General features: G+C 43.8%; 2 protein-coding genes and 1 long non-coding RNA gene across 4 annotated transcripts; 2 read left to right on the forward strand and 1 right to left on the reverse strand.

Moving 5' to 3' along the window:
• Positions 1–8,405, forward strand: rnf4 (ring finger protein 4). 2 transcript variants are annotated; one of them, XM_082544858.1, is made up of 8 exons: positions 1–288; positions 3,443–3,535; positions 3,645–3,786; positions 4,735–4,826; positions 5,014–5,026; positions 5,118–5,229; positions 5,447–5,498; positions 8,035–8,405. In XM_082544858.1, exons 2-8 carry the CDS (start codon positions 3,524–3,526, stop codon positions 8,182–8,184), a joined length of 573 nt encoding a protein of 190 aa, XP_082400984.1. In that variant the 5' UTR covers positions 1–288; positions 3,443–3,523; the 3' UTR covers positions 8,185–8,405. The 2 variants fall into 2 exon arrangements, with proteins under 2 accessions (XP_082400984.1, XP_082400983.1); XM_082544857.1 differs by having other exon boundaries at positions 3,452–3,535.
• Positions 8,238–9,835, reverse strand: LOC309713322. The gene is made up of 2 exons (XR_014278556.1): positions 9,653–9,835; positions 8,238–9,527 (listed from the first exon to the last, which is right to left on the reverse strand). It is a non-coding gene; the product is annotated as an uncharacterized lncRNA (long non-coding RNA).
• Positions 9,836–14,977: 5,142 nt separating this feature from the next.
• sqstm1 (sequestosome 1) lies at positions 14,978–17,758 on the forward strand. The gene is made up of 8 exons (XM_082556170.1): positions 14,978–15,428; positions 15,733–15,828; positions 15,908–16,230; positions 16,307–16,451; positions 16,701–16,769; positions 16,911–17,047; positions 17,177–17,366; positions 17,442–17,758. The coding sequence occupies exons 1-8, from the start codon at positions 15,266–15,268 to the stop codon at positions 17,597–17,599; spliced, it is 1,281 nt and encodes a 426-aa protein (XP_082412296.1). The 5' UTR covers positions 14,978–15,265; the 3' UTR covers positions 17,600–17,758.
• Positions 17,759–17,777: the final 19 nt, after the last annotated feature.

The following is a 17,777-nucleotide window of genomic DNA, read 5'->3' on the forward strand; positions in this document are numbered from 1 at the left end:
AGCAGGGGGCGCCAATGAGCCGGTGTTTTTGAACACTTCCGGTACAAAAGAAGCGGCTGTGAGACAGACAGTAGCTAACGTTAGCCTCTGCAGTACGTTTATTCAACTTAATTATTTTTTTTACTCTACTAAAATGTTTGAGGCCGGAAATCTGTCGCTGACACACACGCTAGCTTCACGCTAACGGTAGGAACCACAGTGACGAAGAGAGAGGTGCTAACGGCTAAAAGTAAACTGTTAAGAGGAGCAGTGACGGTGACAGCGGAAGCTAACAGTTTATTGCTAACAGTAAGTAAAGTTTAAGCTCAACTGCACACATGCCACGTTTAAAGTATCTGTGTGTCTGAATCTACTGTTTAAATCTTGAAGGCCGTGTTTCTAATTCTTGTAAAGGTAAAACTCCATCATCATCATCAGTGACAGCAGGGTCACTGGGTCACCAGAAGCGTTTCTTTCGGCTCCTGGTGACCTTAGTGTGATCCCCCTGCAGCTCCACGAGTTTAGCTGGTCCTGGTTTTATGTATCAGGCTCAGATTAGGAACTCTTGACTTTCTGAACAGAGACGAAGCAGCTTCTGGTACGGAGAAAAGGTGCGAGTTTCAAAGGTCCCTCCTGTTTCCTTTTCCTAACCTCTTTTACTTGCCCACGGTGGAAGGATCATTGAGGTAAAGGAAAGGTGGGTAGGAGACATACGCTGAGGAAAGGAACGGCCTCACACTCGTTTCTTTTAACAGCGTGACACTGCAGAACATGAACTACAGATTGATTTTCTTTCATCCAGATCTCTTATCTAAATTCCATCGCTGTTTTTAGAGAAAAAAAAAAAGAGTAAAACCTGACTTTGCGCTGGGTTATTTTGGTTAGCAGCCTTCACGCTCCCTCCTTGGGAGTCACTAATTCAGCTGCTTCTGCTACCTCAGAGTAAATCTGTCCCATTGCATATAATATCCAGATGCGGCTGTCGCAGCACCTTTTGAAGAGGAATTCTGCAACTGCATTAAATTTACTCCATCACCACTGATCCCAGCTGACCTGAAGTAAACACAAACCCTGCAGTACCACAACAAAGGACATCACTAATGAACACTGATCATACAGAACCTTGAGCACACTTTGTTCATATAGATCAGGGGGTAGGCAACGCCAGGCCTCGAGTGCCGGTGTCCTACAGGTTTTAGATCTCACCCTGGGTCAACACACCTAAATCAAATGATTAGCTCATTACCAGACCCCTGGGGAACTTCAAGACATGTTGAGGAGGTAATTTAGCCATTTGAATCAGCTGTGTTTGATCAAGAACGCATCTAAAACCTGCAGGACAAAGGCACTCGAGGCCTGGAGTTGCCTACCCCTGATATAGATCATAATTTTAGCTGGTACAGCGTTCTTTGTGCAACAGTACCTCAACAGGAAGTAGTTTTTATTCCAGCAGTGTGATGCTCAGCTGTGAGTTTAACCGCTGCTGTTCAAAACTATAAATCTATCAGCGGTGTATGGATGAAATGGGAAAATGCAGTCAGAAGGAACATTTACATGATCCACTTTGGTCATGTTTGTTTTCATGCGTGGTCAGATGGTTTTTTTTTTGTTTTGTTTTGTTTTTTCCCCTCCCCTTTCATAAAGGATGCTCCAGCGTCTCTTATGCTAAAGGAAGAAAGATACCTGTTCCTAGTGATGGCCAAATGAAGCTTTCTGAAGCACTGAAGCTTGTATTGAAAAATGGTTCATTACTCGAAGCTTTCCAACACAGTCCTCTCCGGTGACATCTGGTGGCGAATATTTTGAAGAGCAGCTTGAATCTGCAAAATAAAACGGACTGCTCAATCATCACTGCTCACTCAAGAGTGATATTGGGCCACCGTTCCGTTGCTTTGAACATGTAATTGGTTTTGTTTTCTCGATTGGGGGGCTGAAAAAATGTAATGCGTATTTGCGTAATACATCGTCACTGATTTGTAGAATCATTTTGATTCGATACAGGATCCGATTCAATTTGATTGGAATGTGGAAAGTTTTGCCTCAGTCAGAAATATTACAATTCTGGTCATGTATCAGTATATATCCATAATTTCGTATCTATTACAAGAAAGCTGACACATGTGAGACTTAATTAGAGATGTAAACAGAGAGTTATGAAACCTGCAGCTGCAGAAGCCAGCGAAGAAAAAAAGAGGCAAACACAGCGCGGACCCGACGACGCACCAAAATCTGATTCTGACGAGTCGGGTCCGTGCTCTGTGTTCACGTTTGTATGCAGAATCCGTAAACCTGCTCCCAGTTACAGTTTTAGCTGTATGGTGTTTGACGACATGTTGTGAGGTTTAACCTGAGATGCTGGCGTTTCAGGCATAATAACGTTAATTTACAAATCGACACAGGATTGTAATGAATCAATATCACTTTATTCAATTTAGCATGGATTGTAATCAGAAAGGCGATAATCAAAACCCACCCCTAATCAAGAACTTGTAAAGTAAAAACATGATCAATGTAAGGTAGCCCTTTTGTTATTTACATTTAAAAAGAGGATTAGTGTTACTGTGCGCTGGCTGAGTCTATTTCTTTTCTTAGAAATAGTTTCTCCTGCCCTGGAGAAAATCCACTTGCATGGAACAGAAGAGGCTGTGGAGTGCAGGAACCACACTGCAAGCTGGTAGATATGCAGGTATTCCTGGGTCCTGCAGACTATCACCTAAAAACAATAAACAAAATGCTTTTCTAAACTGTGTAGCAATGTAATGTACATATAGTGTCAAATACATTTTTGTAGTCTTCATTAGCTTTAATTCACATGGAAGTGTTCCTAAAGTCATATGCTGTAATGATATTTACATTATGAAAACATGATTTTGGACATTTCAAGTTTTTCACTTCGGCAGATAAAATGAATTGAGCAAAATCAACTCAAAATATTTCCACACGCCATAACGTCCTCTCTTCCTCGCTGGCTCCATATCTGTCAGTGGAATGATCACCTCTTCGCTCTCTGTCACCATCAACACACTCCACGAATCCCGTGGATGATTCACTTCCTTATATCCGTTTGAATCAGGTACCGAAGCAGTTACGTGCGTAATGAAGCTTCGGACGTCACTGGTCACGTGACTTTTGCCAAACGAAGCAAGCCTCGACACAGTGCTTCTGAACCAGTGTGTTGTTTTTTTCGACACACGCTCCGGAGCGTCAGCTTCAAGCGGGCCATCACTACCTGTTCCCCTATGAACAAGGATCAGATGGATTCATACACACCTGGCTGAGGTGTGTATGAAACCTGTGGGACTCTGTTCTTCCATGTTTATTTAGTTTTATTTTTTAAAATCTCACAGCATGGATTCATTAAAAGAATTGCCGAGGGTTGTTACTGATTGGCTGGAGGGCATCGTCACAGGTGGATCAAAGCAGACTGATTCATGTCTAAAACTGACAATCGATAACACTCCAGCTGTTACAGGTGCAGGTACCTGAGCTGTTTCTCTGGTCTCCATCCTCACCTGTGCCGTGAAGGTGAATCATTAAGTCAGAGATGAGCAGCTCTGTAAGTCATCTTCTTCTTCTGTGGTTTAACCTGTTCAGCTGTCACACTGTCAGCTGGTGTTTACCTGGTCAAGTGTGTTAAGCTCCACCTCCTGGTATTCTGTTTTCAGGTTCAGAGGAAGAGGCGGAGCACACAAAGTCCTCCGGTTTCTAGACACAACGCCAAGAGCGGGAGAGCTGCGAGTACCAGGAGGACGGCGAACGCCGACAGTGATCCCACCCCCCCAACAGAGACCATTGATGTGATGGACGGTCAGTCCCGATCAGTACACTCAGTTTCCAACTGATCGAACAGTCATTGATAGGCCTGCATCTACAGGTGTTTTCAGACCAGACCTGACTCATCTAGACACGCTCTCAACCTCTCGGCCAATCAGAGAGCTGCTTCTTTTTGAAGTAAAACTGAAGAGAAAAACATGTTCAGACCTCACCGGAAGTGATGTAAGTAGCAGGTCCTCACTGCTAAGAGAAATAAACATACCTGAGCTGTCTGCTGAAGGTGACCTCCCACACCTGAAAATACAGTCAGTGGGTTTCCTGGTGTCTCCTGATCACTGACACACCTGCAGCCCAGAGGAAACAAAATCCACCTGACAGTTAGAAATTCATCAGGGGTGTGATTAACACTTGACTTTAACACCTGAAACTCGCGACCACACGTCTGACACACAGGTGACCAAAAACGGGACAGTCACAGCTCTGTGGGGAACCTCTCTGCTCCTTAAAGTCGTTCGTGCTGGGCACCGCCAAATGGAGCCACTTTGGGTATAAAGAACCACAAGCTGTGAGAATCCAGATGTTTGACAGTGAGTGTTCATGCCCGTTTATCTCGATCTGTTTACCTGATTATTGGTTATCGATAAAATCACCAGACTTGGAGATGAAACACTTTGATCGTAAAGATGGAGCCACGTTACGTCACTGATGTCGGGTAACGTCGAGAATGATGAATAGTTGAATCTCGACACTCGGTTTCATTTCTCATCTGCTTCGCTTGGACTTCGCTTGGCTTCGCTTTTTTTTTTTTTTTTTTTTAATTATCTGACTGATGCAGGCGTACAGTGAATCCATTTCATCGCCACGCTGTTGGTCTGAATGGAGACGGTGCCGCATGTCAGGCTAACACAGGCTCCTCCCCTCTGTGTAAGTGTGGGCAGAGCATGTACACGAATCTGAGTTTGTGGTTGTGTGTGTGTTCAGGTGAGGAGGAGGTGGTTGTGGATCTCACCTGTGAGAGTGGAGCAGAAGCTGCTGCTGTGGTCGACCTGACTACCAACAGTGACTCTGTGCTGGTAACTCTCTCTCTCTCTCTCTCACACACACACACACACACACACACACACACACACACACACACACACACACACACACACACACACACACACACACACACACACACGAAGTGTGCTAATGTCTAATTCTTCTTCTGTGTTTGTTTGTTTTTTTTTGTTTTTTTTCCTGCTGTATCCAAAACTTCAGCTGGTGGATGAGGGTAAGTCAGACTTTGTGTTCCAAAGACTAGATTGAGGCCTGAGCTCTCACTAAGGAAGCGGTCTAATGCCTGTGTGACTGTTTTCACTCAGGTCCTCAGAACTGGAGACAACCTGTACAGAGTTATCTTGTTAGCAGCGATGAAGATGAAGACACACCCCCCGTCCTCAGTGCCACCCTCCTGCCACCGACAAACACCTCCAGGTGATACACCAACCCCTACACACTTTTATAATGTTCTTCCTCTACGACCCCCCCCCCCCCCCCCCAAATTTTTGCACATGCCGAGGAGCGTGTCAGGCTACGTTTCACTGTGTGTTATATACTATGCATGTGACAAATAAAGAATCTTGAACTTTAACTTCTGCAGGTGATACACTGACCCTGTCAGTGACCTCACTCAAATGTTTTTGTGTTTCAGGTCAACTCCAGGGACAATCAGCTGTCCTGTGTGTCTGGACGGATACTCAGAGGTCAGTCAGAGTGTGTGTGTGTGTGTGTGTGTGTGTGTGTGTGTGTGTGTGTGTGTATTCAGACTTTTCAGCATGAATAAAGCAGAAAAATGAACTTTATTGAAACAGAGTGCCAGCAGCGAGGTTCTTTCTTTATCCTGCTGCACATGCTCAGTGTGAGCTCCGAGGACACTTCCTTCAGGGTGAGCGTGCTCAGAAAGTATACAAACACATAACATCCTTATAGAATATGATGTAACACTATAGATCAACTCACCTCAGAATATATAAACAATTACAGCAATATGATGCAACAAACACAGCAGTACTACTAATCCAAAATACTCAAAGCTTCATAGAACTGAAACAAACATTTATTTTTAGGTCCATTCTGCTGCTGATACATACTTTAGGTTTCTGAATATTACACTTGTTGCTGCCTTTCATAGTGTGTAACTTGAAGGCCCTGAGTACTTTCTCCCACACTGAAAACACTGGAATGATAAAATTATTTGAACATTACCTAATAAGACTGATTCAGGACAGACAGTTAGTTATTTTAAACTTTTCTAGCAGTCCTTCACAAACAGGGAACAGTCTATTCTCTCCATCTGTCAGCTGCTGCTGGCTCTTCCTCCTCCTCTTCCTCACACACTGCTGAGTTTGTCCTGGTGGATCATCAGGGGTGCAAAGCCTCACAGATGATGTGCAGCAGTGGGTCCCTCAGTCTGTCCTCACTCTGGACACTTGCAGTTGTCACACATGGAAATCAAATGTGTGATAAGCTGCAGGATTCAAACACAAGTGTAACTTATAAATACATGTTCATACTTTTATTCCACAATCAGAGAGAAAGAAAAAGAGAGAGTGTGCAGGACAGACAGACAGGTGAAAGTCTCAGGTGTACACACTGCTACACAACAGCACAAGAGAAGGAGGATTTAGTGTTTGTGTTATTACGAAACAAGAAGAGTTCCCAGATGGTACAGTGGACACATGTGTGACTCCTGTGATTAAAGCATCTTTCTTTCAGCTTAACGAGTGAACCGTCAGCTCGTTCAAACACACGTTAAAGTTCGTTTGGCTCGACACCGCCGAACAGAGGCAGCAATATAACATAGCTAACATTAACAGTGCAGTGAATCCTGCTTGTGCCGTGATATTCAGGACTGCAAACCGAGCAGCATTCACTAGCTGTGTCCCAAAACCTAGGCCGTATCCTCCTGAGGCAGCACTTGAACAACGTGAGGTAGGCTGTCCCAAATTGAAGGCTCCTCCAAATGCGTCCTTCATTTTCCAAGATTTTGAAGGATGGGTCGGGTGTGTCTTTCGTGGCCCACCGTATCCCAGAATTCATAGCGCGGCCCAGTCAATTCCAGTTGCCAACAATGGCGGCTGCTACTTAGTTTTAATATTACTCTTATTAATCTTTCTGGGTCACAAAATAACTTTTAACATATTTCCAGGCGAGAATGTAGCTGTGTAAAGTTCAAATATCTGCTTTATCAAGACATCGCATATTTGCAAAAGTGCGACGTTTGTGGAGATGTCTGTTACCCACCAGCTTGATGGCTAGCTGGGAGGTCGAAGCTCACTAGAGAACAGCGGACACCCGGCACATCGTTATCAGACCTGCCGCCGTCTTTGGCTACTCAGGTTAAACATTGTGTGTGTGTGTGTGTGTGTGTGTGTGTGTGTGTGTGTGTGTGTGTCACTCATATGACTTAAATGTTATTGTTTGGCTTTTTTCACTGTTTTATTTGTTCCTGAGTAAATCGGTTTGGCTGAGATTAAAGTTATTAGATAAAATAAAACTTTATTAGTCCATTGGGAGGGTTCCTCGGGGGTTTTCACACAGCTGAATAAACGTCAAACAGAAAACTGATTAAAGTGCGAGATTCAAAGTGTTTATTGTCATGTGTGCAGAAGAAATAGCTTTTCTCTGTGCAATGAAGTTCTTCCTTTGCTGTCCATACAGAAGATGGTCGAGATGATTGAGAATTTTCTCCAGTGTCCTGTTATATTTTAGATAGCAAGGAGCAGATGGCTGAGTTTATTCATGCCCATCGAGATGGCTGGTGACACAAATCTGAAGGCTAGACCGTCCCATTTCACAGTCTCTCACTTCTGGGACACAGCTAGCGTGAGCTCTGAGTAACCTTCAAGATCGACTTTACAGCCCTCAGCTCGCTGCTGATTTAATGCAGGGGACGTTTCTTTCAGTGTGAGCGTGCTCAGAACAAATTGGTGTTGGTGACTCGAGTGTGCCTAAAAATAGTCCAACACAATGCTTGATGAAATGTGTGCTTCCTGAGGCATTGTGGGTAATGAAATACAGGCTTTACTACATTCACATGGCCACTGATCAATGAACCTAATCAATAAACATACATTTGCTGACTCTTATTTTGAAAGTTTCAGTCTGGTTTTGTGTTTTACTTTGAAAGTATTACAGTGACGTTTGAGTGCATTGCTCTGATTGGCTGTTGGTGTGTTGTTGTTGTTGTTGTTGTTTAATTTCTGTTTGCTTTTTTTTTTTTTTTTTTTTTCTTCGCAGATTGTTGGGAGCGGCCGATTGGTCGTGTCCACCCGTTGTGGTCACGTGTTCTGCAGTCAGTGTTTGAGAGACTCTCTGACATCATCACACACTTGTCCCACCTGCAGGAAGAGACTTACTCACCGCCAGTACCACCCCCTGTACATCTGACATCACTCTGAGACCACAGCTGAGTCCTGCTGCCATTGGACCACAGGCCATGATGTTGATGTTATTTGCTGCTGAATTGTATTTTTTTTTTTCTTTTTTGTGTGTGCGCCTCTGTTTGGACATTAAAGTGTTGAGTCATAGCTGGTAAACATGGATTAATGATTCATGTGTGTTGATTTGTTTGTTAAAGCTGAAATAAATTTTGATTTGTTTCACTCATTGATCAGCTGATGGATCTACAACGTTATGGCAGTAATGTGGAGAATAATACTGCACAATGTACTTTCTGTAATCAGAGTACAGGAAGTACTCGTACTCACACACACAGCACTGTTTTAGTCTGACTCTGTGTGTGGTGTGTTTGGGGGGGGGGGGGTGCTTGCACTGATGAATTATGGGTAGTCAAGGGCGAAGATTAGGCATGGACGGAAGGGACATGTCCCCACCAGTATCCAGCGATTATTGAATTGTCCCCACCAATAATTTGATCTCTTCGAGTAAAGAAAATCAAACCCGATAGAAGGGGGGGAAAAAAACGATCCGTCAACATCTCATTCACCCAGCGGTGCAGAAAGAGTTAAATTACGTCCTCTACTGGAGTTCTACGTCATGTGACAAATATGGCCAATGTGATTGCTGTGCCTTTCAGGGAGCTCTGTTTAGTTTTAGCAGCGGCAAGCCTGCGCTGCAAGGAGGAGAGGAGGATGGCAGCAAAAAGGAAGAATCTGGATATAAGTATTTTTCAAAGAAACCTGTAAGTCACTTAAAGCCAAATTCACTCATAAAATGTATCCCTCATAATAACTAGCGATGGGCAGATGAAGCTTCATGAAGCACTGAAGCTTTTCATCCAGTTGGTTCATCCCAGCGCAAAGCTTCTTGAAGCTTCATTTGCTCTAGTAGGACACCTACTGCACATAAAAATATTAGTTGGCATGAATTTGAAGAGTGTGGCCTTTTGCACACAGCCTGTAAATGTCAACAACAAAAGGAGTGTGTAAAACATGTATATTGTAGTGATGTCAGTATACTGTGTATATTTATACTGGCAGTATGGAAAATGATCATTTACTGTGAGGTGTGATTGGGGTGTGGACAGTAGTTGTGCTTTTGTAACGTTGAGGTATGGACAGCTACACACTGAGGCCTCAGTGTTGCCTGTTCACATTTTATTCTGTAAAAACTAAATTTTCACTGCTTTTATGGCCTTTTAGTGGGAAGAACATAGCTAGGATTTAACGATTTAACAAGTCTTTTAAATCGTTTGTCCTCCACAATGCTAAATGGCTGGGAGTCCTCAATCACCATGCTAACCAGGTCTTCATCTATTTGAGATTGTTCTCCTGAGGAAAGACAATAAAAACAAAGCACAAATATCACACACATAACTTATAACAGTTGTATAATATTGTTATATCATGTAGTAACATTACGGCATGCTATATTATCATGGCATTTGATGGCTCACCTGGTATTGCTCCACAATCGGTGTTCCCCTTATTCTCATGCAAAGCTCTGTAGTGCCTAAGCATGGATGTTATATCCCAGCTCCCTGGCACATAGCAAACACTTCACCTTGTACAAAAGTAAAGCCGCTTAACATAAATTGTATTGCACCATCAGTATTATGAAAATACATCTTCTGTAGAAATTTACATACCTTGTTGGGAGGAATAAAATCAAAATGTTCCCACACAGGGGAGGACATCCTCCTCTTCTTAGCTGGTTCCATTCTCTTCTGACTTTCTCTCCTCACGCTCATAAACCTCCAAACTGTCTCCAAACTGTCTCCAAACTCTCACTAACCGCAACTCTCCATCAAACACCCACATTTTGAATGAAGTCTGAGGGGTTTATATCGCTGTCATAGCTCGCGGCAAAGTTCGAACCACTTCATGAACCAGTCACGTGGTACAGCCGGGCAGCGAGGCTTCGGACGTCATCATTTTCAGCTCCTCCCATAAATGAAGCAAGCCTCGATACGCGCATCGCGGAAACGCCCCCTCCATTACTCGACACAAGCTTCGAAGTCTCGATACCGAACGTCACATCACTAATAATAACGTTACAGGCTATGCTAGGCTTTGGCCCACATCAGTCTAAAACTGTATGTAACCATGAATAACGTGTTTTGGAAACTAACTGCACAACAGGCAGCACTATTAGTTTTCTCAGTCTCCCAGAGCAGCATTTCTAATTTTGATTGAAACTGTCAGAGAAAACGGCAGCCTCGAGCAAGCCAGGATATTAGATTACAGAGGCTGTTAAAATTATATGTCTAACATTAAAATGTTGGTGACACAATAATTTCATCCTAATGGTAGTGACACAGGCAGGAAATCATTCCTGCCTGTGGCCATCTCCCTGTACAACGCATCCACTTAACACACTGTTTGCTGCTACAACTACACATGTTTCTTTTCCAACTATTTATTTATGAGTGACTTATGTATGTATGTATGTATATATATGTATATATTGTACTATTCTTAGTTAGTGTATTGTCTGTCTTGTCTTAATGTTGGTTTAAAATGGAGCACTGTAACAAAAAATAATTTCCCCCAGGGATCAATAAAGTATTCTGATTCTGATTCTGATATTCATAGGTTAATTTTTGAGACAAAATGTCATGAGGTAGTCATGATTTTGCAAATATCCACCTTGTAGTGCAGTTTGCACAAATTGTTTTAAAAATGCACTCACCCTACAAACATTACTGATGAGTCAAGATCTGCACAAATTGACAGAAACACTGAAGCAGCTACACATTGTATTCTTATTGTCATGTATGTCCTATTTGTCAGGTGACAGAAGAACCAACACAAAGCTCAGAGAGTAATGGTGACACAAGATCACAGGTGAAATTGGATGATGACTTGTTGGTTCATTGCTGTATTTGAAGCACAGGTGTGACTGCATGTATTTGGAATGTCTCATTGAGAGACTGCACGCTTGAAGTACGCATTTTAAGTGCGGTTACGTCACCGCCACGCGACGACGGCTGTCCCAATTCGAAGTGTACTTCAAATGCATACTCCAAATGCGCCGTCGATTTCCCCAAATATCAAGCGTGGAAGCACGTTTCGTGGTCCCATATATCCCACAAGTCATAGCGCGGCAGTGGGTATGTATAATTTTGCCGCAAAATACGGCAGACGGGAGCGGCTGAAGAGTTGTTTTTTTTTTCTCCAAACTTTATTGAAACCATAAAGCGAACAGTCAGTCATTCCAGTTCAGTTTGTACAGTAGACATACAAGGCAAATAAGAGTAACAATATACAGTACAATGAAATAAGAAGGATAAATTAATAAAGGGAAAAAAAAGAAAAAAGGGGGGAATGTGACAGACTCCATAACAACTTTGTATTTGAAAGTTGTGACGGCTCATTCGTTAAACATTTCTGAATGAATTTCAATCAATGATAAACCTTTTTTATTGGAAGTTAATTTAAGAGAGTTTAAGTAATATTCAATTTCAATCAAAAACAAATTAAATGATGGGGTTGAGTTTTGAAATTTACATTTATGTATGTGGAATTTCCCTAATAAGATGGAGCGGCCGAAGAGTGAACTGTCAAAAGTACTGAATATGACGTCACTTATTTATGTGCGAATGTTTAATAATTAAAGTCAGTCATATATCCACAAACACAACAAGCTGAAAGTCAGTGATATAGATATATATATATATATATATATATATATATATATATATATATATATATATATATATATATATATATATATACATACACACACACACACACACACACACACACACACACACACACACACACACACACACACACATATATATATATATATATATATATATATGGAAGGACAGGCCCCTGCACGGTATGTACCACCGGCAGATAGAGGAGGTGGCTGATATCCAGAAATCCTACCAGTGGCTGGACAAAGCTGGACTGAAAGACAGCACAGAGGCACTAATCATGGCAGCACAAGAACAAGCTCTGAGCACAAGATCCATAGAGGCTGGGGTCTATCACACCAGGCAAGACCCCAGGTGCAGGCTGTGTAAAGATGCCCCAGAGACAATCCAGCACATAACAGCAGGGTGCAAGATGCTAGCAGGCAAGGCATACATGGAACGCCATAACCAAGTGGCCGGCATAGTGTACAGGAACATCTGTGCCGAGTATAACCTGGAAGTCCCGAGGTCAAAATGGGAGATGCCCCCAAGGGTGGTGGAGAATGACCGAGCTAAGATCCTGTGGGACTTCCAGATACAGACGGACAAAATGGTGGTGGCTAACCAACCGGACATAGTGGTGGTAGACAAACAGAAGAAGATGGCCGTAGTGATCGATGTAGCGGTTCCGAATGACAGCAATATCAGGAAGAAGGAACACGAGAAGCTGGAGAAATACCAAGGGCTCAGAGAAGAGCTCGAGAGGATGTGGAGGGTGAAGGTAACGGTGGTCCCCGTGGTAAGGGAGCACTAGGTGCGGTGACTCCCAAGCTAGGCGAGTGGCTCCAGCAGATCCCAGGAACAACATCGGAGATCTCTGTCCAGAAGAGCGCAGTCCTGGGAACAGCTAAGATACTGCGCAGGACCCTCAAGCTCCCAGGCCTCTGGTAGAGGACCCGAGCTTGAAGGATAAACCGCCCGCAGGGGCGTGCTGGGTGTTTTTTTTTTTTTTCACACACACACACACACACACACACACATATATATATATATATATATATATATATATATAATCATAATAATCTGACAATACTATAATAATGGCCATATTATATTTACATTGCCACAGTGACTTTAGTCTCATGAACAACATTAACTAATTGTTATTTATTAACTAATCTTAAATGACTGTTCAGCACAGAAATGAAGCCCAACAATCATGTTTTACAGTCCCGTGGTCTCAGCCTCAGATACTCAACTAATCAAAGTGATGTCATGACAAAAATGAATGACCAACAAAACATTTTTCTCCTTCATTTCTGTCAAACAAAGCTGTATGTAACGTGTCTCGCAGTTAGTATCATGGTTGCTTGGCAACCTGAACAGCGCGACGAAGTGTATACCGTCCCATTTCACAAGCCTCTCACTTCCGCACTTCTCGTACTTATAGTACGCACCGTACGTAGTACGCGTAGTGCGCATACTTCAAGCGTGCAGTCTCTTAATTGGGACACAGCCATTGTTATTCATTTAGGTGACAGAGGCAGCTCTGCCATGTTGTAGCACAGAGGTGAAGAGGCGAGGTCACGGGTGACTGACTGATGATTTGGTGCTATAGATTAACTAGTATTTATTAAATACTAGTTAATATTAAATAATTATTAACAATTGTTAGGCTGCTGGTGTAAATTGATTCATTAGTGTTTATTTGACAAAGAATCTGAATTGACATGTCTCACTTTTTATATGGCACGAATCAATGTGTTATTTTATCAGGTGGCAATATGTCCTAGTGCGGTCAGAGGGGACGAGCCAGGGCCAAAGGTGAGGCACATCAAGCACACAATAATAATTGTAATCTGAGGATAAAACGCATGTACTGAGGCTGAAAGAAGCTTCAGTGCTCTCAGAAGACTAAAAAGATAGCTAAGGTCCACCAGGAGAGACTGGACAGTATAGATGTAAAACAAATATGCCAGCAGTTTATCTCAGTTAACAAGAGGAGCAGGCATGTGTTTGGCTCCTTCACATAGAGGACATTGAGTTGTTGTGTGGGACACCAGTAGTCCATGTCTGTTGCTGTGACACTAGTTCATGTTTAGAATAGAAAATCTCAGCTCACTGATTTGATAGGGGCAATTGTGTGCCTAAACCACCAGGTCATTCAGTGTTCCCTTAGTGCCAAAATATAACAGATGTTGGTGTATTATAACTGAAGTAATGATGTTAAGTCCTTAAAGTCATATTCATGAAGCAATTTTTATTTTTGTATGATACCTGATTTATATGGATTATGGCTGAAGTAAACTAAAGCCTAAAATACTTAGTCATTTGTTTAATAGTAATTTAACATCATATAATTCACATATAAAACTATAAATTGTGATTTTAAATGGTTTAAAAGCATGTAGAATAGCATATGTAGGCAAGTATATTTCTCCGCTTTTTATTAAGAAGCAAAAACAAAAAGGAAAAAAAAAAGAAACAGGGCAGGGTTCAGTGGTTGAATCATCCGTCCCCACCAATGCCAAAACCAAATCTACACCCTTGTGGGTAGTGGATCTAGTCTTGTGACTCTGCGTCACCGTCTCCTGTCTGCAGTGACTCAGAGTCAGCTGACTGAAGAGTTGCTGCTGATTGGCCTAGGCTGACAGAAAAACAGTTAAGTTTAATAAACATGAAACGCGTCAAAGATCAATAAATCAGTCAGACCTGAGAACTTGGACACTCGTTTTGAAGTTTTAAACTTTATTTAAAATGTCCCTGAGTGTTTACTTGGTGTTTTTAGAGATAAAGGTTGAGTTATCAGTTGAAAGGTTTTATTGTCCAGATTTCAGGACCAGGTTTAAAACGCTTCAGTCACGTGACCATGAGCATATCTTTGGTTTTGATTGGAGAGTAAGCAGCAGAGCCCGAATGATTGATTTATTAATCCCGTCAGCTGTGAGCTCTGATCAGTCCGCCTAATTATTGATGATTAGTTTCATATCGAAAGCCTGCTCTGTGATCAGGTGTTGAAACCGTCTTGTAAGGATGACTTTGCGATATTTTATCATGAACTTTAAACAGGTCACATGACTCAGGGAAAGTACCTCATTGGAAAGCCGCTGAGTCATTCCTCGGTTGCCATTGGTCCTGTGGGCGGGACTCTGAGAAAAAGCCAATAGAAGGCCGAATCTGTGTTTACTTCCCTGACGTCACAGACGTCGTTTCCCACGTTTGTCGCGGAAGTAAACATAAAGCAGAGCGAGAGATTTCAAAGTGCGTCACAAACTCACCAACTCCCGGACCTGGACACCTCTCAGCGGACATAGACATAAACCCGGCCTCCGGTTGACTATCAGCGAACAACACGCAGACATACACCCAGCCTCCGGTTGACGATCAGCGTACAGAGACACAGGTGTACCCGGTGTCAGCGGCAGGATGTCGGTGACTGTTAAGGCCTACCTGCTGGGGAAGGACGAGGCGGTGAAGGAGATCCGCAGGTTCGCGGTGGATCAGGACGTGTCCTGCAGCTTCGAGTACCTGAGCAGGAAAACTGCGGACGTGTTTGGAAACCTGAACAACTTCAACCTGTTTTACCGAGGTGAGCGCGCGGGGGTTCAGATGAGGGATTTACACTCTGACCGCTTCCTGGATTCTTATTGATTGTTTTAAGTTGTGACTGTGAGAGTGAGGACGTAACTGAGTTAGTGCGCAGGCGCACACTCACCTGACCAGACTCACCCGTTTCCCTGTAAACACATGAAACCGTAATCAGTTGTCGAATTAATCTTTATTTATAGTCATGTAAACGGACAAACACCCTCAAAGTTAGTCTGGAATTATAAAGTCACCTGCAGCCTTTGTAGTTCACCAGTGTGTGACTAATGATGATGATGGTGTTGCAGATGAAGATGGGGACCTGGTGGCCTTCTCCTCTGATGATGAGCTCATGATGGGTCTGGGGTGCATGAAGGACTCCACCTTCCGCCTCTTCATCCGAGGTATGTTTGCAGTTTGTATAAATGTTATTGCTCGCGGTATCCGTCCTCCAGCTGTGGTAATATAGCTTCATTCTTACAGAGAAGAAGGAGCACAGACGGGACTTCCCTCTCCATGCTTTCCCTCCCTTTGCCTTTGGGCCTCCCCCTGCTGGAGGTCCTCCCCCTCCCCCTGCTGGAGGTCCTCATGCCCCACCCCATGGACCACACATGGGTCCGCCTCCTCCTCATGTGGCCCCACCCTACACCATGCACCCCAACGTTACCTGTGATGGCTGCGATGGCCCTGTGATTGGGACCCGCTTCAAGTGTTCAGTGTGTCCGAACTACGACCTCTGCTCCTCCTGCCAGGCTAAGGGGAAGCACACTGAGCACGCTCTACTGCCCATTTGGCACCCACTGCAGGTGAGTCTACCTGTGCAGGTCTGCAGGTGTCCTGTTCAGGCCCTTCAAAACATGACTGTGAGGCTGTGTTTTACAGTGGTTTCCTCGGGGGAAGTGGATGAAGAGGATGAGACACTGCATGTGGAACCTGAACCAGAACCAGGCTCAGAACCAGGACAACGACCCGGACCAGAACGAGTCTAGCCCTTCCAAACCTGTTGCTGATGCCAACACCCCCTCTGGTGAGTTCTGCCATCTTGGTTAAAGTGATACTTGATCAATAAGTCAGATCAGAGCAGATAAGGTCAGGAAGCGATGTACAAGAGGGAAAATGCAGCAACATTTCAAAATAAAAAGACCACGTGCGGACTGAATGGTCATGACATCAGAGCCGCGTTTGTGTGGCCCTTTAAACATCCTGTCACAGCACTAAAATAATGTTATGTGTGACATCTGTGTGATTTTAAAACATCTTTTATTTCTCCCTGCAGGCTCTCAGACCAACGTGGACTTCCTGAAGAACATTGGCGAGGGTGTGGCAGCCATGTTGAGCCCACTAGGTGAGTGTCAGTCTCATTTAAACAGTTGTTTGATGCTGTAAGGTAAAGACTATGATGTCACTGTGTTTGTGCATGTGAGATGAGTGAACATCTCTAGCTGGCTCTAAAACAGGAAGTGGTGTGTGTGTGTGCTTTACACAGGTATCGATGTGGACATCGACGTGGAGCACGAGGGCCAACGGACCAAGGTGACCCCACCTACTCAGAGTGGGGGGGGTGAGGGCGATGAGGAGATGGAGCATACGAGCAGTGAGGACGGGGCCAGTCTAGGAGCAAAGGTAACTTTTAATTTTATAAAACCTCAAAGTGCTTCATGATGTAAATATCAGAAGAAAGAACAATCAGCTGATCCTGACGGGACAGCAGAGAGGAAGAACTACCTTTTAACATCTCCTGTGACCTTTTAGCGTGGTGACCCTCAGGTGAGCAAGGACTCTGATGAGGAGTGGACCCACCTGAGCTCCAAAGAGGTCGACCCCTCCACAGGTGAACTGCAGTCCCTGCAGCCCGACAACCAGGAGCAGGGGCCCCTGTCTGAGGGGCAGGCGGGCCCCAGCGGGCTGAGGGAGGCGGCACTGTACCCACACCTGCCTCAAGGTAAGCTGGCATCCACACTCTGACTTTAGTTCTGTTAGTACTGACCTCTAAACCCTGCTGACCTCTTGCCCTCAGAGGCTGACCCCCGCCTGGTTGAGTCCCTCGCCTCAATGCTCTCGATGGGCTTCACTGACGAAGGCGGCTGGCTCACCCGCCTCCTTCAGGCCAAGAACTTTGACATCGGCGCTGCGCTGGACGCCATCCAGTATGCCAAGCAGCCCCGCCCACACTAGCACTGATGATATCATCACGATGTCACAACATGCATCTGATTATTTCTGCTCTGTTGTCTGAATGATAATCAATACTGTCCATTAATCAATGTTTCTGTTCTCTTTATTGATCATCATATAAACATTTCTGTGTGAGCAATAAAAGCATGAAGAAAAGCACAGTCTGTCAGAGTCTCCT

Source organism: Aulonocara stuartgranti (assembly GCF_965226115.1).
Source record: "Aulonocara stuartgranti genome assembly, chromosome: 2".
NCBI lineage: Eukaryota > Metazoa > Chordata > Actinopteri > Cichliformes > Cichlidae > Aulonocara > Aulonocara stuartgranti.